General features: G+C 28.3%; 1 protein-coding gene across 5 annotated transcripts in view; it reads right to left on the bottom strand.

Moving 5' to 3' along the window:
• The window catches only part of LOC119686022 (5-hydroxytryptamine receptor 1D), a 97443-nt gene that overhangs the window by 43447 nt on the left and 31536 nt on the right, over positions 1-22460 (bottom strand). For all 5 annotated transcript variants that reach the window (XM_038100471.1, XM_038100474.1, XM_038100476.1 and 2 more), the window contains one exon: positions 7010-7897. In XM_038100471.1, the coding sequence (XP_037956399.1) occupies positions 7010-7529 (520 nt within the window). In that variant the 5' untranslated portion in view covers positions 7530-7897. The remainder of the gene's footprint in view (positions 1-7009; positions 7898-22460) is intronic.

Here is a 22460-nt window from a genome sequence, read left to right as displayed (position 1 = left end):
AAATATTATAGACATTGTTGCGTTTATAACGTCCACATTTGCTGCTAACCATTTTACACCTTAAATCTTGAAATAATGTTAGTGGAACGTATATGAAACGTACTCTAACCTACATTGTATCGGTGTTGTTTTTACATTCAACTATATTTCCAATATCATTTTTGCTTGCCAAGCTCTCAATAGAAATTTGTTTTTTCTGTCTTCCACTGCATTAGTGCCGCACTTCGGCGTTTCTTACTTCGTATTTTTTTATTTTTCAATTTTATTGCCATTTTCTTGGTTTTTTCCGTAATTTGACTTTCAATACCACACACATAAACATACACATCGAATAGTACCTGACGCAAAATCTAAGGACATGATTACGTGCAGATACCATGATTTCGCATTAATGATTATTGGTATGCTTGTGTGTGTGTTAGCTCTAGGAATCTTAAGCAGGATAGCTGTTTGCAATTCTGGTTTAAACAATGACGATCAACGTGTTTTTTGCGTTCTAATGCCACAGTTGCGACAATGTAGCATTAGAGTCAAGACTAACATGACTCTATGTAAAATTTTAAGTAGTTTAAGAAAAATCTACAGTGTGATTCTGAGGAAATTTAAAAGTGTTGGGGAAGTTTGTTTACTAGAGTATTTTAAATTTGTAACATTACAAAATATAATATTAAAGCAAATATACTTGAAGTTTCCATGTGTTATCTATAGAAATTCCTTTCATATTTATAATTAAGTTGTTATGCAAACTCCAGGGTTGTAGAAGAAAGGGTTGTTGCAACAAAGTTTATTTTTGTTAAAGATAAAGGAATGAAAGATAAATGAAAATATGCGAAACAAACTTTAAATTTCTGAGTTAATTTATTTTGGTTCAATATGGCCACCTCTATCACAAATTATGGCCTTCAAACAGCCAATGAAGCTATCGCACACTGCCCGCAAGTGGCTTTGCGGTATTTTAGCATTTGGAATGCTCTGCTTAGCGCTTGCTTCAAATGATCAAAATTTTGGTATTTTTTTAGTGCCAACCTCACTTTTTAAAATATCCCAGACCGAGAAATCTAAACTGTTTATATCAGATGAACACAGTGGCCACTGTGTTGATGGAATAAAGTACGGAACTTTGTTTTTTAGCCATTCTTTGTGCGATGGTGCTGACTCCTGTTGGAATGTCCAATTCCTGCGACCGAAATGCTCATCTATCCAAAGTTTTTGTGCTCCCACTAAAATAATTTCCCGATAATTTGTGCGTTTATTTTTACCCCTCGTGTTGACATATGCTTCAACCATTTGATCAATTGTCATGAAACAACTTCAGTTCACGTAAACGGCGTTTACAAGGTTATACATTTTGTGGTTCCTAAACTAAACAAAACTTACGATTGAAATTCCGATAACACTTTTACTTCAACATATTGCTTAGGCTTTGCTATTGGGTGTGGGACTATTGGGATTATTGAAATATCCTCTACTGAATAACTTACAGTGCAGAACAATTTTGAAATAATTTTCGATGACTTGTCGGAATAGTATTTTCAAAAGTCCCACTACAGCTTGGCGAATGTTTAAGCGTCGAGAATCTTAGGTCTGTCCACAAAAATACGATCTTACATGAAGAAAAAGAAAGGGATGCATAATCTGATATTGCATGTTGCAATATGACATGATCTGTGAGGCTTGGTAGTCAATTCAAATTATTAAAAATTAAAGTTAGACATCTTAGCAATATCTCGAGAAACAAACCAATGAATGTATGTACAAAACACATACTGGCTAAAAACCAGCGATATTGTCACTAAAAATTCGCTGCACTAAAAATTTAGTGGATCTATTTAGTAATCTATTTAGTAGAATATATTTTTTTGGTTAGAACAAATGCTAATTTTATACTTTCGGTTAGTGGCTTTATGTAATATACCTAATAACCACTGAACGTTGATTTAATGTTCTTATTATTGTTCTTAAGTCTTATAAAAATGAATCATTTTCTATAAAGCAGAATTTTTAATATAATGAATTTTATATTCTAACATAGTTTATCACACACATCACTATGACGTAAAAATATTTTAAATCCAAAACCAGTGTGCAATATTTTCTGTTATATAAGCAGTTGCCACAAAAATATCACAAAAATATTGTGACTTTTTGCGTCATTAGAAAAATATAAAAATGTTCATATGAATTACGGTTGATTGCAATGTCAAGAGTAATGAAATAAAGAAAAGTGCAATCAACTTACATATGTAAAAAAGAAAATTATTATCAAAAATCTTCAGAGGAAATATGAATTATGTAAATATTAATGAGAAATAAACTGTCCGAATGTACTATATGTGGGTTATTTAAATATAATAATGACTGAACAGCGTAAAACATTAAGAATTATATATAAAAGAAAAATTAAAATATAAATTTAATTACAAACTATTATTTTAATCAAGAACTCGATTCTAGAGTCAATCAAAAGATCTAGATTGAGAACTTATATAATTTTTTACAACTTTATATATGTTTAAATTTCTAATAATTGGTAAGAATCAGATAAATGGGAAAACTTGAGTATTTGGTTTATTACAAAAGTTTTCAGGAACCATTTGAAGCTTCATACACTCGCCGCAACGATATTCTTATCTTTTTATATCCATTTGAAAAATAGAAGTCTTTGAAGTCTTGAAAATATTCATATTCATTATTTATTAATAGTATTTTCGGAAATTTCTGTCTCTTATGGAAAATATTCATCAAGAAAGATTACTACTGCAATTGCTCCTTTATTTTCGGAGTATAGTTTCGACTTCGTTACTTCTCTAAAGTTTAAAATCAAAGCTGAAATTTCTATAAATTACGCTGAAATATATTTTGTTATAATTATTATAGGAATACTGTTCTGATTTCTTATGAATAAATTCTTCCTTTTCTTCTTATTTGGCACTACAGTCCGGTGTTACCCTTGGTCGCCATCACAATCTGCATCCATCTGTCCTGATTTTCTGCTACTTTCTTCCAGTTTAGTACTACAACCTTGTTTGCATTACCACACACGGTCTCATCCCATCTTGCTCTCAGCCTACCTCTGTGCCTGATAAATCTCTTTCACTCTTTTCAATGACTGCAATATGCAGTCTGTATACGCACAGATCTGCTACGATTTTGTTATACTATTGACGAGATTTTCAAGTTAGTGAATGGTGTTGTATAATGTTAATATAAATAGAAGTACCGAATTGGAATAAATTCAAATTCTTTCTTTTTGACAATTTTTACTAGCGACTACCTTTTTATATCAATATAAAATAGTTTTGTTATGTCTGTTATTGTTTTTAGTTAATGTTTACTCTTCATTGAATGAATAATGACCATAGAAGGCACAAATCAGTTAATATCAATAAGACATCAATAACAATATAATTAGACAACTCATGACAGTTTACTAAACGTGTCCTTTGCTTACAATTTTTCAAACAACTACAATCAAATATAATTTACATAATATAAACCCATTTCAAATTTACTGATATTACAAGCGATATCAGTATTTCTGTGTAACATAATAAGAGTTTTGTTTATTATTATTGTTGCTCAACAAATAAGGAATTTTTATTATAGAAGGAGCTTCCATGATATTCGAAGGCAGACACGAAACTTATATGCTTTCAATTGAATATAAGAAAGGACAATGAAGAGCAACATTTGGTGAATGATACCTAATACATAAAAATTGTTTGTCTTATAAATACAAATGATGAAGGTATAATATATAAAAAACAACAGGAAAAAATAATGCACACTATGCAAAGCAAAGATGAATGAAATGTAATAAAATCTGTATTATCCAACAGGGAAATGATTCATGGATTTTTATGCATTACTGAATATTGAGTAAAAGACAAAAAATGGTAAAATATATAAATAAGACGAAATTTTTGTTATTCATTCCCTTACTCTTTTGTTTTTAAACACAATATGCATGTATATTTGAAGCTGTTTTTAGATAACAAATATGTCCTGAAATTAATTAAAAAGTTTATGGAAATAAATTAATTACTGATTAATGGTTTCCCTAACATTGCGTACTGTTGCATTTCTTAGATAGCCTCAAAACACTTTAAACAGTAATTATATGCGGGTACTTCAGTTTAACTGTTAAAGACAATAAATTTATTTTTATTCCTATAATCTGTGAAAATTTTAAAATTTAAATTAGGTATTTTTAACTTTATTCAACAATGAACAATACTTCACATTACCAGCATCTGTTTTTTATTTTTATTTATTCAAACAGCGGGCAACTAAATATTATCCATAACAGCATGAGTTCGACAAATACGTTCTGATATTTTTAACAAGAAAATTTCTCAGCATTTACAAAATGTGTACACCGGTGCGTATGAGTAACGTCATTTGTTGACAATATTGGATTTAATATGCAATGTGAGTTAAGATAAATATTTTAAGAAAAGAATTGATACAGGAAATAATTTAAATTGTCATAACTCTTTAAAGATAAATAATAACCACAAATTATGGGTAATTCATAATTTGTTATAAAAATACTTATTTTTCATAATTTTCATAATTATTTATTAATTTTTAGAATAATATATTTTTAAGAATTAGTACATGTTAAACATATTCATAAATACTTGCTGCAGGATTGTGGAGATTTTTTTTCAACTTAAAATTTAATAACTTATTAGCTTAACTTATTAGATTATTAAATGTTAGTGCCAGTTTCTTTGTTTATACTTGAAACCATCTACTTATATTACCTGTGGTCTCTTTGTATAAACATAATTGGTTAACTAATAATACTACTATACCTACTTATATTCTTAAGCTAATAAAATTTTAGTGGAAGCTATGAAAAATTATATGAGAAAACATAGCAGAATTTTGTATCAAATCATTTCGATTTAAGTACCAGCGCAATTGTAGTATAAGGTGTAATGGTAATTTTATTTTTATCGTACTGTATTTTAATGAAATAAAATATTTTAAAAAGGTGTATAGTAATTGATAATAAGGAATCTGCAAATTTGATGAACATAATTTTAGGAATTATGTGTAATAATATGTTTATTACTGAGGTAACAATTGTATTTTAGTAAAATATAATTTGTTGGCAATTTATATAGAATATTAAGGTAATAATTCGTAAATAAATAATCTCATACAATAACATTATTAAAGCCTTTTCTGGTATAATGATCTATATGATGAACTTGTATACCATATATAGTAAAATCGATAAAGATAGAGTTTGAGATGAAGTTCAGTTGGAGAAAGGTAATTTTGAGTGAGATTGAATTGATGGTGTTGAAGGAATGAAGATAAAAATGTAGACTCATGCATAAAAATCAAGGTGTTAATACAAATATGAATGTCATATTTTTAATAAATTTCAATATATTCTCTTGTAGAATATATTGACTAATATACTCACTATATATTGACTCACTGTAATAGATCGTGACTATTTAAGCATTGTTAAATATATTGCACCAAATCAGTTTCAATGCAATACAACGCTCTCGACCTGCATAGTTAATTACAAACTTATACTTACAGCTCCAAGTTAGATACACTATAACAATAAGTGTTATTATATATAGAATACTAAATTTTGGCAAACATATTTCATGAGAAAAAATAACATCAATGATGATGCTGTTATATTATTAAAGAAGCATGGTAGATTCTTTAGTAATAGTCAAGTACCAACCAACTCCAAATACTTTCCACACATTGCATTAAATATTGTTCTCTCCAGCATTCGATTTGAGAGCGAGATCTATACGCACATAGTGACTAACATGGGAACTGTGTAGCAAAGATACAACCATGAAATATGCTATTGTATATTTATATATCCTTCATCTATAATACATATTTTTTGAAATATACTATACATTCATACCTGCATATCTATAAAATTATGATTTTCTCGCAAAAATTAAAATGAGATCTCTTGTTCCAGGAAGTGGAGGAAGTATTATGTTTGTTTAGAAGCCAATACTAACAAACTTATATAATCTATTAATTTAAGTAAAGCTAAAATCTGCATTATTATTACCCTTTCAATTGATCCTAAGTTAATAGGTTGTATGGATTTCTGACTGCTGATTTATGATTTATCTGCTTAGAACAAAGCAATATTATATCTCAACTCATATCTATTGTGCGAAAGTGCATTCTTAGTGAGAAGTTATACTATAATTCTTTTCAAATCCTTCTTCCATAAAACTATCTAAAATCGATAAAAATCAAATAGTCTCAAGATACGTAAGAATATTTTTAGTCTAAAATACTCATATCACTGAAACTCTATACATAGGTAATAAAGTTTATTATTAGAAGACACAATGTTTTAAAGCAACAGCACTTCAGTAACACAGCAGACCTTTAGGTGGCAATTTAAAAAAAAAACAAATATTTATATTGTGTAGATATATGTATTCTATTATATTATATTCTAATATTCTATTATCAAATAATACGCGTACCACAAAGTGTTTGTACAAAGCTAAAAAACAAAACTTAGAAGAGGATGTATTGAGTAACTAGCGATGTTCTGTGGGCATATCTACCCACTGAGGTAGATATGGGCCCATGAGAGTGACAGAGCTCCAGTATGCTGATTAGTGACAAACTGGATCAAAAATATTAAAAACAAAATATTGTCCTTATAACAATAGTCTTTAAGTAAAATAATTGATCCATGATGAATACGAGGAGTATTTCTCAAACTGACTCTTGAACCTTAACTAAACTAATTTATTCATTAAATAAATATTAAAATTTTACTTGGTTTTCCTTTTTTTGTTATTGATATAAATACTTTTAAAGTTAGTCGTCCTCTTGAATGAGGTTAGTTACATTAATACAGGTCACCTAATATTATTGGGAAAGTAATTTACCATAATATATTTTATTAATAAATTAAGAATTACTAGTGCTTATGTTGTATTCAAATTAATAAAAAAAATATTTATTTTATATTTGCACTTACCAGTTAAGTGTACCGCCACAGCGGGTGGCATCACAAAAATGCCTACCAATAGATCTGCAACTGCCAAACTCATTACGAAGCAATTTGTGACGGTCTTGAGGCGACGAGTTGTAATTACAGCCAAAATGACGAGCGTATTACCAATAATTGTAATGACAATAAAAGTACAGAAAACTGCAATCAGGCAAATTCCTTGCCAGGATAATATGAGATCATAGAAATGTGACCATTCAGCTTCGGCCAATGCCGTAACCGTAGCAGTAGATGCTGTTGTAATTGTTGTTGTGGTTGCCGACGCTGTTGCTGTTGTACTAAGTGTTGTCAACAGTAATGAACGATTTATGGCATTGTCTTCCGTTTCCTCGTAAGCAAAGGAAATGTTTTCCTGCGTTGAATACGTTGTTGCCACATTAGTGCTTGCTGCTGCTGTTGCTGCAGCTGCCGTCGCCGCTGCGGAGGCAACATAAGCAAATGATGTAGATTGACTTAAATTTAAGTTATTATTGTAAATGGCATCCATATTTGGTATCGTTATAGTTTTCAATATTACGGTTATAGTTGCCGTTGATGTTGATGTTGATGTTGTCGCTACAACTTTGTTTATTTGTGCTGTAGTTGATGCTGATATCTATGCACGTTCATTGTGCAACATAATTGTATGTAATACAATTCTGAGCGGAATGTTCACGGTTTACAACATTCAATTGGTAGTGCCTAATATTTCTGTATACACGCAATTGCGCCAATGAAGTCGTCGTCGGAATTTGTAGCTATAACTGAAACTGTCATGGCCTTTCATTGGCACAGTTTGTTGATGCAATTGCGGTAGTAATTATCACTTGAGTCTATAACGTTCAGCCTACGAAATGTTTTGCCTTGGATTGTTTGCTGTAAGTAAAAGAATAAATTCAGTTTTTTAGTATTACAAGGCATTTGCATGTTTTCATTTCATTAAATTCAAAAAGGATAAAAACGAATTTTTACGGGTTTGACCAAAATGCAATTTTGTAGTTTACCGGTCTCAACATGTTTTCTTTGCCGGTGGCTGCACTTCTGCTAGGACTAAGATAAATATTTTCTTTTTTTTTTTTGTCATAGTAAGGAATTATAAGAAAACTCTGATTCAAGTTTCATTATTTATAAAGTTTATTGTGGAAACGTAAAAAGTTATTTAGGAAAAAAATTTTTTATATTATGGTAGTGAATATATTTCTTAAGTATATAAAATTTTTATACAACACTTACTACAAAAAAAAATTATGTATATTTATTTAAATATGAACTTCTTGCCTTGAACATTTATCAAACTGTTTTGTGCATTTACTAACAATTCCTTAGTTATGAAAACAGAAAAAAAAATCGAATTTAAGTATAAGTGTATATATATAACTTTTGTCTTTTAAATGACGGATTTTAAAAAAATTTATAATCCCTAAAAAACCGTTTTTATTTTTATTATATATTTCACATTTTCTTCACCCTAAATATTGAACCCGACAACATGTATTCCTTCTTATAGCTTAAAATCCACTTTTGTGAGCTGAAAGACTTACTTGCACTTTTGACGCCATTTTTCACACTTCTGAAATGCATTTCATTGAAATGCCAAAGATGTGGAGATTTTTAATAATAAATCTTCATTGTGCCAAAATTCACATTGTCAAGTATGTTTAATGCCACAGAAGTTTGGGAGTTATGGAAACTATAAAGCATAGTTATGCATTATTAGGGTGCATATATATACGCCTACATATACACATAAATCTCAAGTGCTGCTTTTAAGCTGAAAGCGCTTTCCAAAAAAGCAAGTTCACTTCACTAACATCAAGGATAAGGCTACGCATTGAATTATTTCAGTGTAAAATTGAAGTGAAAAGCTGTCTCCTTCAATGAAAAATGAAAAATAGCGGAAATTATTTTCAATATCAATCTATTTAAAAATAAACAGTTTTTTGTTGCTTTGTCCATAAATAATTGTGGTTCTTGAATAGTCTTTCATAAATTCATTGCCAAATTTTGGCAACTTTATTTATTTGTTAGCAATTTTTTATGTTATTGTGAAGGTAATTGATGTGAAAATAAATATAATATATATAAGTATATAAACATTACTATACATATATAATATATACACCTTACGACTTAATTGTAACATCGGAAAATGTGACAAATTTGTACAAAGATATAACCTATCACTTAATTGTTTTAGTAACTAAGGTCGTGTGCCAGTTAGGCTAAGTTGGGTTCTAAATGAGGGAAATTCTAAGTTGTGCCGATAATGTAGTGATGTGTCGATACGTGTTGATAAATGGCTAAATGTGTGCAGTGCAAAAAATCCTAAAAAATCTCCCATTTGGTTTATCATCAACTTAGCCTAACTCACACACGTCCTAAATAAAATTTAAGAAAAAATTTTATCCTTGTTGATTTTAATTTAGTTTGATTTAATTGTTATTTTCGAACAGTAATGAAGAAATACCAATAATAATTTTTGTTAATTTATTGAAATTTGGCTGATTCGAGTGTTGCCAAGTATTTATTATCAGTCAGTTTTCAGGAAGTTTTCTGATTTTTATCTAATTGGTTTATAATTTGTATATAATTTGTTGGACTGCATGTGCCAGACATCAGAGTTTTAAATTCAAATCTTATACAATTATTTAAAAATACTGAATTTTAACACAGAATTTGTACAGATTGTATTTTAGATCAAGAGCAAGAAATTAATAAGATCATTATGTTACAATTAACAAAATCTTATTTCAATTCATGTTTTCTCATCTCGTAGCTAAATGATCTTTCTATAAAGATCGTAATATGCACATCACGCCTAGATTAAAAATCATCATTCCCTGGATTAGGCTTTATGTATAAAATAATACTATGGGGCTCTCCTTCCCGATTCTTGTATATAATTTTTTGTTAGTTGTTACTTAAAGCATTACTAATTTGACACTAGTTTAATATAGAAAGAAAATAATATAATTATTAATATGTATAGAAAATGATATTTTATTAAAATTATTCGACTAAGTCACGTCAATAAAATATTTAAAATTGCATTTTAGTTTAACGAACACGTCATTATATTGAAATTAAATCTAGCAAATCAAGTTAATTTATATATTTCATTATTCATTGTAATTAAAAATAATAAATGAAACCCCATTAGTAACTGGAATTAACTATTTTGAAAAACAAAAATTTAAAAAAGATAGCTAAATGGTTGAACGTTTAAGTGTGTTACTAAATTTTTCTGATAAATCTCAGTACGTTAAGTGCTTCAAAGTGCAATAGGAGTAACCAATGGGAAAAGGAAATGAAATCAGCAACAAAATAAAATAATTGCGGCTTTTGTAATTGCAACCAAACCAGAAAACTAGAAAAGCAGAAAACTATTCGAAAAGAAAATAAAACAATTTATTATAAAAAAGTTAAATTAAAACAATTTCACAATTTCCTTTGTAAATGCAATATCCCTTTAATCAAATAAATTGATCAAATTAAAAACCACCCAGAGGAAGAGTACAACTATTGCGGTGCTAAAAAGAACCGGAAAGAAAAAGTAATAAAATATATTCACAAAAAAAAACCAATTTAAAAAATATAATTGAAAACATTAACAAAAACAAAAAATAACTTAAAAAATATATATATATATATATAATGTATATAGCAATAAAATTAAAGACTTTATCGTTTAAGGAAAATATGTACTGTATATTTTGAATATTTTGTGGAGTTCGGATTGTCTTTGCACAGATAAAAATTGGTGATAAGAGCACTTTGATTCATTAAAATTACTCATAGATAAAATGATAGATAACGGATAGTTGCAACAATAGATATCTTTCCGCACCCATAACAACGATTATTCCCTGTTTTACTACTAAATTTCTCGCAAGAACTCTTAATTTCCATGTTATATTTCTTTACTTCCAGTATACGGTCGAGAGGTCTGATTTTTTAATATGAGTCTACAGTTTAACAACGTAGTACTTTTTAATTCTGATATGTTCTATTATTCTCATTGGTAATTGCACTTCTTTGAGAAAGTTTTCAATTTTTATATATCATTAAACTCCAGTGATTATTGCAAGTATTTTTTAACGGAGCTGAATGCAACATATCGGTGTTGCATGAACTGGAGTTAACAAACAACTTATAATTTCTTTTGAGATTATTCTATGCCTTTTTTAACTGAACTCTATGTAAAATTTTAGAGTTTGACGAACTGGGGCTATGAGCAAAAATATCCAAAAACAAAACAGGAGCACGCATATTGAAATCGACTAAAAATAACTCACAAGCAATGAAAAAGGATTGAAGTGTATGCTGTCACGCTAGGTATATTATAGTAAGGAGTTGCACTCCTGCAAACTCCTGCAAAGTATTGGTTGATAACATTTATTTGTAATTATATTTTAAAATTTTTCTTATTAAGACAAAGTTAAAAAGTTAAAATTTCTGGCTATTATGGATTCTAAATACAGTTGCAGTTTATATTTTAATCCTTTGTTATCAAAGCGGAAGTAAGTAGTTTTGGCGTTCGACACTGCTGACTAATTTGTAGTTTATACTTAAAGAAATCAGAATCAAAATATCACTTGTTTGTTGTTATTATTCAAAATTTTCCAATTCAAGAAGACATTCATACGTTGTGTTTTCTATATTTCTACAAATTATTCAGTATGTTCAGATGGATATCTAGGTATACTTTGGCGTTTAGCACTTCCTGGTGTAGGCAAATATCTTTATACTAAGAATTATCGTTTACTGATTGACATTGAACCTTCGAGAATCAATGGTTTGGTCTTTGCTAGTCAAGTTTGACCATGCAAAATCGTCCTAGGGATCTAGAGAAGAAAATCTTTGCGAACTAATGGTTGCCATTGTTGCTCATGTTTAATCATACAAAGTCGTTCTAGGGAACTACAGATTAATTCTAATCTCAAGAAAAAGAATCCAAAGCAGATATGTGTTGTGGGAAAGTAGCAAACGTGCACCAACTGTATACTATCTGAGTGCTACAGTAAATCTTATAACATATAAATCTCCATTTCAATTGACATTAAGGTTTTATGTTTTAAATAAATTAATAATTTTATTGTAAGGAACTCTGGTCCAGCGAAAGACACATTAACCGAGAGACTTCGAGTGGGAAGAGTGTGAAATAATCTCCTGTATTGACGTCAACATAACTATTATGTATTAATATAAATATGTGTAAAATTACTTTAACCAATACTTAGATAATATTGTAATGAAGAGAAATACTAATTTAAAAGAAATTGCAAATACTTTTTAATCTTACCTTGTTATTAGTTGAAGTCATAGTTATTATTAGCATATAGTTATTAGCACATAGTTATTAACTATGTGTTGAGTATAGCTATTACATGATGAAGTAGTAATTACGTAGCTAAAAAGCTTCTTCACTAATTGAACTTCAATTTGTATTTAATTGACTTACTGACTCAATATATTTATTTGCAAATAATTACGCAAAAAACGTCAGTATTATTTATGTTGTGTTAAACATTTTTTTTTGGATCAACCTTATCTAAGAGCATAAGAGCAACCATAAATTGAATTAAATACTGTAATATTGTTATATATATGTTGGACCTTACTTCGCTTCATTTTTGATGTGAATATTTTTATTGAGTATCCTTACTCCTCGTACAACAAGGGACATAATTAATTTAAATTATATTTTTCACTGCAAGCTGACCATGATGAAATTAATTGAACATGGTTTTTACTTGTAAACAAAAATAATGTAAATACTTTAATTTTATACTTTTGTATAAAAATTGGACGACATACAGATTTATTTACTTAAATGACATTCACTTTTGCTTCTTTCCTTTTTTGGATGGCCTATAATAAAGGCAATTTGTCTGTTGCATAAAGTATAAAGATACTAAAAATTGGTTGTGAAATTTAAGTGACCAGACAAATTAATTGACTTATTTATGAGTTTCTTAATACATAGAGATGTACGTAGTTAATGTATGAAAGCTGTGACATATCAACATTAAAGGTTACATATGTTATGTTTGCTCGTTCAACAAGTACGGAATTTCAATATATAAGGAGTTTAAGGAATAAGTAATTTATATATTTTTTTATATAGTAATAATATAATAAATTAATTAAAAAGAAGCACATTTCATTTAATATTAATTTTTTTCTTCACATAAATATGAATGATAGTTACAACTACTTAATGTTTGGTTATAATAACCAAACATGCTTTGTATGTTTGATTTCAAACCCATCTGGGCGCTACGGTTATACGCTTAAAAGCGATAACCCATTAAAAAAAAATTCTTGTGATGACAATTTACGCAGTAAAAAATACGGCATATTGTTTGAGCTGTTACTTCATCTTATTAATACCACTTGACTTTTATATCAATGCCTTTAATTGCACGGAAAAATCAATTGGTAATCATGTGGTTGGAGAGATCAGAATGGACAGCTTGTGCAATACTTTTGTCATTTTCAAAAAAGTACTAGCCTGTCACATGTTCAGACCACATGTCTTACCATACAGTGATCCCTCCCTAAAGCAATAGTTCTTTATAAGTAATTTATAGATTATGAACCAGATGTGACATATAACCAATCGAAAAATGATCGAAAAACCGTCATTCAAACACTGTTGTATGAGAACAGTTTAACAAGCTTAGCGGTTGTTAAGCGATCCATATTACAAGATGGCAAAATGTGAATTGAACATATGATGATTTGGATGATCATTTTGTGCAATATATGATACTAACACAGTGCTTCCAAATCAAGAGCACAGTGTATGTAATCCTTTATTAAATTTATTATTTGTTTTTAAATTTAGATTAAGTTATATTAATATCGAATACAATGAGTTTTATTTTTAATTGTAGGAAAATGTTCATAGAGGACAATTATTCCAATTTGTTTAAGTTTCGATTGATTTTAATGAAAATTTGAATTTTCAAGTTTAATTTGGAAATAAATTATTTATTATAATTGATTTTAACATTATGGTTGAGAAAAACTGTGAACTATTTAAATATTTTTTTAATTGTGTTCCAATACAAAACGAAAAATAACTAGAATTCACATCTCTACAAATCCCAACAATAAAAATTCGTTAATTATTTAAAAAATATTTCACAATGCTTCTATTGAAAACATAAAAATATACTCATATTATAAAAAAATATACGTGTAAACACTTAATCGTCACAAATTTTCATGTGGGGCAATAAAATAGTTCGTGATTACAATAGCACAGAATTTAGTTTAATTATTAAAGAGATTATGTACTAACTAAGCATTATTTATGGCATTAAAAAAATACCAAAGAAAATCTTTCTTACAAAATTCATAAATGTGATAAATTTGAAGATGAACATTTTTTATAATTGCTTCAAAATACAAAAGGCAAATATAAATATTCTTCATTGTTGCTCTTGACCGAGTTCAGTTTTCTATTGTGTGGATATTGCGATTTTGGCTAATGAAAACCATCTGCTCTGGGTATTATTCCATGAATTATAGGCATTAGATAAAATATGGTAAGTGTGCTTTAGGATGCCAGACACGCAACAATTAAGTGTATTTGGGTTGAAATGACATAGAAAAACATTTTTTATTAGTCATAAAATTGATGAAATAAATCTGTTACTCTGTAGTTGTGAAATATTAATTTTAATTTTAACGAATACAAGGATTGTAAGCATTTTTTATGAGTTTAGTGAACTTAACTTTAAAAATATCTATAGATATATTTTGTATCTTATATTAATTTCATGACTTAAGTCTGTGTTTAAAGAAGGAAATCAATTTTTGATCAATTACAAAGTACAGCAATCTCATTAAGTGTACTCAGTTCAGATTAGATTTACAATATATCAAAAAAATATTTCAATTACGAATTAAAATTTATAGAAATATTATTTACGTTTTAAAATTTATTTAAATAATGAGTTTTCCCCAGAAAAAATTAAATACAGAATGATGTCTTTGTGTAAAGTAGCGACATAAATAAAATAATATGCAATAGTGTCCTTAGTTTATAAATTCTTTTAAAGAAATAGTGTGTCTATAAATAATTCTTAATTATTGAATCTCTATTATGCGAGATTCTGTGGTAGCTCAAATGATAACCACAGTTGTTTTAACCGACCAACTTTAAACAAAAACGATTATTTTTGATCAGTTTGTTATATTAGTAAGTTAACATTTATTTAGGCTAATCTTTAGTTTATTTAGTCTAAAATTTAAGTATTTTGTATATTTCATAAAGTAGAAACATATGGAATCTTACATCACATTATTCACAAATGGTATGCATGGTCTATTTAGTTGAATTAATATCTCAGCCCATACTGCCCTATCAGAAATCTGCTAATGATTTTAATAATGTCTCTGTTTTCCGAATTAAAAAAAAAACAAACATTGATATAACCTGTTGAGATACTTCTGAAAATAAAAGGCATTATCCTACATTTCTTTCTTCGTAGGTTTGATTAATTGTATCATAAAAACTCATTCTTTAATAGCCTCATTAATCTAAAACTTCGATTATATTAGGCTTATATTTTTATCATTCTATTTCTATAATGTCATATAATATCATGTATATGTCAAGAGTAGAACTACTATTTTAACGCCTTATTATAATTTTTGTATTTTAATAGGAGTAGAAACGAAATTTTATTTCAACCTGTCAATTTATTTCTCATTTATAAGCTATTTGTATTTTTTAACGATAGAAAAATGTACCATAGTGTAATGCTGAAATGATTAATATTAGAATAATTAATAAGTACGTCTGGTTCTTAAATATGACCAGCGTTCAAGACATCTGATTGGCCTCAATATTTAAAGACGATCTACTTTAATGACATTCAAAAACTACATCAATACCGAAAAGTATCGAAAAATATAGAATATAGATTGAGAATACTGTTTATTGACAGCATTCATTAAAAGTGTGACGAAGAAACATTATTTGAAAGGTTTTAGAAATGCTTTGAAATGTATTAGCCACAGTCTTCTCGGATATATAAGAAATGTTGTTGGAACTAAAATTATTGTTGTTAACTTTTAGATCAATTGAAGACAATTGTTTGTGACAAAACAAAAAATCATCGCCAAATATAAAGTCAGTGTACTTTGTACAAATCAAAGTACAAATATTTAATACAACCAATCTATTTGGCAGATTCAGCTCGATTTGACTTCTAAATAACATTTATCATTAAACAAATAGAAAATAGCTATCCTAAGAGAAGCTCTCTAAATTGATGTACATCAAATTTTATAAGCAAATTATATGGGCGTACAAATAACAGGAATGAGTTTAAAAAATTTTTAATAACGAATTTTATTTAAATGGTATGTGATAGTCACATAGGGATTATACTTGAATTATTACCCTTTTTGATGATGGTGTTATTATACCTATGAATATTAATAATGTTATTATAAAGGATATTTCACTTCTTGAACGTAGGGATCTGTTTTTATTACACAGGGTATTTATTGAGAGTGTCTAGGGATTCGTTGAATCTAGTATGCATTAGTAGTCGGTCCGCTGTTAGAACCAGCATTAATTGCAGCATTTTTGTATAAATTATTTTTTTTATTTTTAAGGTAAATTTTTTCTTGCCGATAATGGCGTGTCTTTTTATGACGAAAGAAACTACTTAAAAGTTAGACCGATTCGAATAGCAAAGAAAGGCAAAGACAAAAATTTTTTTATTTAATTTATTGAAATTTGGCTGACCATACAACGCTGTTTCGAGTATTGCCAAGTACTCTTCATCAGTGGTCTTTGGAAATAATCGAATTTTATTTAATTAGTTTATAGTTCTGTATATAATTTGTTCGGACTGCAAGTGCCAGGCTTAGAACTCGTGCCTGTCAAATTAGAAGCGATGACTAATCGTGTTTATCCACTTGAAGCCAAGGCTGCACAAACTTTCAATGCTCAAGTTCCAGGTTTTATTGTCACTTATTTTTATTTAATTAGTGACACCAACCAAAGCATTATTATTTACTTAAATAAATATCGCAAACTTTATCAACAATACATTTGGGATTCAATTGGGCTATATTATATATATAAAAAGATATAATAGATGTGTAAGGTAAGTATTTAAGAGTGACCCCGATAAAGAATCGGCACCACTGATAATAAGTGGCAATTCTTAAGACTAAAAACTTAATTATTTTATTTTTATTTTATTGTATTATTGACATATTACACGCGTACTTATTTCATATTTTATAATTCTCCACCCTAATGAATCTACTACTATAGAGGACTGGACTGATGACTTTTAAAATATCTATTGATATTGTAGGCACTCACACAAAGAGACATGGACGTACGGAAACTGGCTTGTATTCTTATTTATTTATTTATATTTTGTAATATATAATATCGAATGGGAGAAGAGTATGCCATCAGATGGATTACAGATCTATAGTGCTAAGTATATACATTTTTTGTTTTGTCGTTTTTGCGGTGACTAGCCTTCATCGTGTTCAGGTATTTTCATTAGGCAATACATTGAGGACATGAATTGATAACCATGTAAATAGTTATGGAGCCATGAAGCGGCAAAGCTCCATATAGCAGATAACTGAAGGTTTGGACACTAAAATATACAAATCTGGAGTAGATTGTAATTTTGTAGAACTAAACTAAAAACTATTAAGGCCATAATTTAAAAGAATATAAAGATATCTCATATATATAAAATAAATATGAATTTTATATTAAGTATTTCATTAGAACTGATATGTATTTCATTTGAACTCATTTATGTAAGATTTTATATATAATATTTTTTGTTAATTGTAAATTTATTGTTTAATGTTAAAGTTATAATATTGAAAAGATTCCAATCTACATTCAAAAACTCACTATGAATCACTTTAATTTAGTCCTGGCGTCATTTAGAGTTTGTGAAGTAGTTTTTGCTTCTACAACTTATAATCCCAAATGTACAAATCAAAACTAAGGTAACCAAAAAAACGTCAACTGCGAAAAGATGTCACAAAGAAAATTTGCATTCACTCAATTTATACTCAGAATAAATTTCGTTCTGAACTCAGATTACTTCCGTTCCTTTTTGATTGTGCTTGGTACTATTTAGTTTCTCGAATATGCAGTGCACTCGTCCTTTGGTGGAAAAAAACTTCGTCACCAAAGTTTTGTTATTATAAAAATTCTAAATCGGAAAACTTTAAAAAATCTCTGCGCTTTTTTTTTTCAACTTTAATTCAAATTTAAAATTCGTTTAATTGCGTAAAGGATAATTAACTTCATTATTAGGATTTGAAATGATTACTATCCACAGTTGGATAGAAAAAACAACCTAACCGAAACTGAGTGCACCAATAACTTCGATTTACATAAATTATTAATTTGATTTAATTGAATTTTCAGTTATTCATAAAAATTTTGATTGGAAAGAAATGTCGTAATGCTTGAGGGAATATTATCAATATAAAATTTCAAAAATTAAGGAGAAACATTTTCTAATAAATTGCATAAAATTGAATTGAAAATTAAATTGAATTGAATAAAATATACAAAAAAAAACAAACTGACTTATTTTACGTGAGAAATATTATTTTGAAGCATATTTATTCCTTTTATATTTTTTTATGGTCTACCAAATGTTTTTTGTGTTTCATATAATCAGGCATATTTTTCAAAAATTTAATAAAATATTTAATATAATAATTCAAACCAAATGTGGAGAATATTCAGTTAAAATATTCTTTTAAACTAGTTTCAACAGCTGTTACTAGACACACTTCACTTCATTCGAAGTTAAGAACTCAACAAATTTTGCAATATTATGCTCAGAGGAACTTAAATAAATAATGTGTTAACTGACACGTTGGATTACATTTCAGCATATCCTCACCATCTCAAAGATACAAGGTTTCGTATAACCACAGAAGGACACAATGAGCACATTAAAAATAAACATTGATAATCAACAGAGCATATGAAAAAATGTTACATGTTAGGTTTAGGAAACAAAATTTTATTTGGTCCGACAAGTTTTATTTTAAAATGGAATTTACATGCAAGGTGGTCCATATCAAATCGACATAAATTAGTGGGTGATTCCTTAATTCAATAAAAGAATAAAATATTATGAGATACTGACGATTTTATAATAGAATGTTTTTTTTTGTGGTTTCCGAAGACTTTTTTTCTTTGACATCGTTAGTCAATTATTTTTTAATATATAATTTATTTTTATTTCTGGAACCAAGATTTTCTTTCCACATATGTATTACTGCGAAGCACCCTGTACATATGATGGATAAATTACTTGATATAAAGTGAAAATTGTTAAAAAATATTATCACAATTCAAATAACATTGCTCATATGCAAATTATTTTTCTTCACATTTCTCGTCTCTCATAGGATTATGTATACATATCCAGTTATATATATATATATATATACACAATTTTATATTCTATTTCTGAAATTTATATTTTGCTTTTATTTAATTTAAGTTTAGAATTTTTTCAACACTTGTATAAATATAATTTTTTTTCTTAAATTGAAAAACAAATCCTGTAAAGGCGAAGGATTTTCTGTTAACCAAAATACTTTGAATTTTTATAGTATTTCTCTAATCTGTGTTCCCGGTCATAGAGATATTTTCGGCAATTGCAATCCAGACGAGCTAGTCAGACGGGTTATTACTGCATTTTACGTTACCATGCTAGAAGAATGCATCTCCCTTTCAGTCATACTTGATGCAATTGTGAAGAGGACAATAAAAGTTCCTCCCATCTGCTTTGTTTCTGTTTTGCACAAACGCGGCCCCGTCTTAACACTTTACAGGCTTTCTTTCTTGAGGATCTTGGTGCCATGCAAGACATAACCTTGAATAACATTATAAGCTTTGTTAAAGGTTATAAATTTAAATACACGTTAAATCCTTGGGATCTCCGGTAATACGTACCTAAGTGCAGCAGGGTTTTAGTTTTCAAAAATTGGTATGTAGCTAGGTCATCTATTGATAATAAGATTCGCAACACAGTCCTGTGACCTGAAGTTGCTCAAAAATATGCATTCTTAATGAAAAGTAAGTCCATAAATCATTAAATCTCGGTCAATGATTTAAAACGTTGATTTCATATTACTTTACACAGTACAAATTAAATTGAATCTGAAGCAGAGTACTTTAAATATTATTTTGAATTTTGAATAATGATTTTCATTTAATATACTAAGAAACAGCTATAATTGAAGTCATTTAAACAATGTTTAGCAATAATCTCTTCCTTACATAAGTGTTTGATATAAATAAATGTGGTTATTGATCGTTAATGTAATTCTTTTTCAGATGATATATGACAGTCGAATTTTATAAGTACATATGTAACAATGGATAATGCAATATCCCTTTTTACTCATATTAATATTTTTAAAAAAGGGATGAACAGATTTTGATCTACATTTGAATTAAAAGATTTGTTTCAGAACTGAAGAATTTGATTCTAGAAATGTGTGTTTAGTCTATATGCAAAGTCAGATTTAAGAATCTCAGTTAATTAAAAAAAAACAATTGACGATCATATTAGTGAGATTGCTGACTTAAATTTTAAAAAGTATTTAAAAAACTACATGAATTTTATTTATCGGGACATCGGGAGAATCGCCCAAGCCTCAATTTAGTTCATACATTTTAGATTCTATCGAAAAAACCAGAAACAACCTGATTATATATATAATATATATAATCTTTCCTATACAGATATCTGAGTTAAGCACATATTTTTGCCAATTCTGTTGATCCTATTCGGAACTATTGCAGTAGAATAAAACTAATACATAAAAATCAGTTGTTTGAATTAACAGTTAATCAAATGTGTTAGATGAATTTGGTCTTCAAATCGCTATTTTAATTTTTAAGTATAAAAAATTACCAATTAACATGATATAAGACTGTCAAAAGACTATTTGAGTTGAATTACGAGAATATGTCAACCTCTTCTTTACTGATCTGAACTCGTATTCCATCAAACTACTGATCAAATTAGTGATTTCTCCTCTATTACTGAATTCACACGAGAGTTTTGTTTGTAATTTTAGATGTCATGTTTGTAATTTTAGCCGTCAGCTTTGACAGCTAAAATTAAAAACGAAACTCTCGTGTGAATCCAATGTAATCTGCGTTTGATAATTAATTTTTTTATATTATATAATATTATTATTATTACTTTTGTATGTAATAATGATCTGATAAAACTCACTCATAGTAATAATTTTGTGTAATATCATTTCTACTGAAAATAGAATAAATTTCTACCATTAATGGAGATAACGTATTAAATGAGTTGCAAGTAAATTTGTGAAACTCAAGCACTCCCAGTGCATAACAATCAGATTGAACCTATTTTATATTTCTTGTGCGTATCCTTGTATAATTTTTGTGTGCATTTCTGTTGTTGTGTTACGTGGCAGAACTTCGCCAATTTTGAAATCAATGCAGACAAAAACCGCAAGTATCTAGCGCATTGTTCCATGGACCATAAAATTCTTGTTATGTACAAATCCTTACATACTATATACTAACGTAGGATTTCAAGTGCCATTGTTTTTATAAGCTACAAAAACTTTAATATAAATGTTGTGTGTATTGCATATGCAATTTGTGCAACTGACGTAAAGTTATTTGCAGCAAATGTCCTTGCCCATCCTTTCGTACGATTCCTGCCACTGCCATGTGGTTCGTACGAGTACATGTAAGTGTTGGCATGAGCTCACTGTCTCTTCTGTGTTGTGTAACACATATAAATGTCTCCATATGCATAATATTAGAGATAATAGAAACAAAAAATTAAATTCACGGTCAAAGGTTTCTTGTTTTGTAAAAAGAATAAAAGTGGTCGTCCAAATTGAAAAAAATTCTATTATGTTTAAAAGCGGAAAATTGAAAAAAAATTAATTTAATCGTATACAAAAAGTTTGGGTTTTAGAAACAAAACTGTCTTCAAAATAAAGTTTTGAATGTTAAATATTATGAGCAATTTGAACTGTAACAGTTGCAAAGAATTAAATAATGCAATTAAAAAATCTCCTTACAAACTTTGTTGTTGAACAGCAGACGCATAGATTCTACCAAAACAATCAACTATTTTTCGAATATATTAGATAGATCTACAAAATAGCCAATGATATAATTCAAAATAGAAATACGGTTATGAGGCCGTGACAGTGAGAAAGCTCCTGAAGCTGGAGTTTTGAGCACAAAGAAAAAAGTAAACATAATACAATCAATTATCGCTGAAAACAAACCTTAATCAATTATTTATAAGTTGTGATTCAAAAATTCAAATAGAGAGGAAAAGGTGAGATACCTGCAGTTCTCCACTGATATGAGGCGGGGCAACTGGTCTGAAAC

This window comes from Teleopsis dalmanni, chromosome 2 (genome assembly GCF_002237135.1).
Source record: "Teleopsis dalmanni isolate 2A chromosome 2, ASM223713v2, whole genome shotgun sequence".
NCBI lineage: Eukaryota > Metazoa > Arthropoda > Insecta > Diptera > Diopsidae > Teleopsis > Teleopsis dalmanni.
Note: the sequence above shows the minus strand (reverse complement) of the source record. Positions and strands in the feature narration are given on the sequence as shown.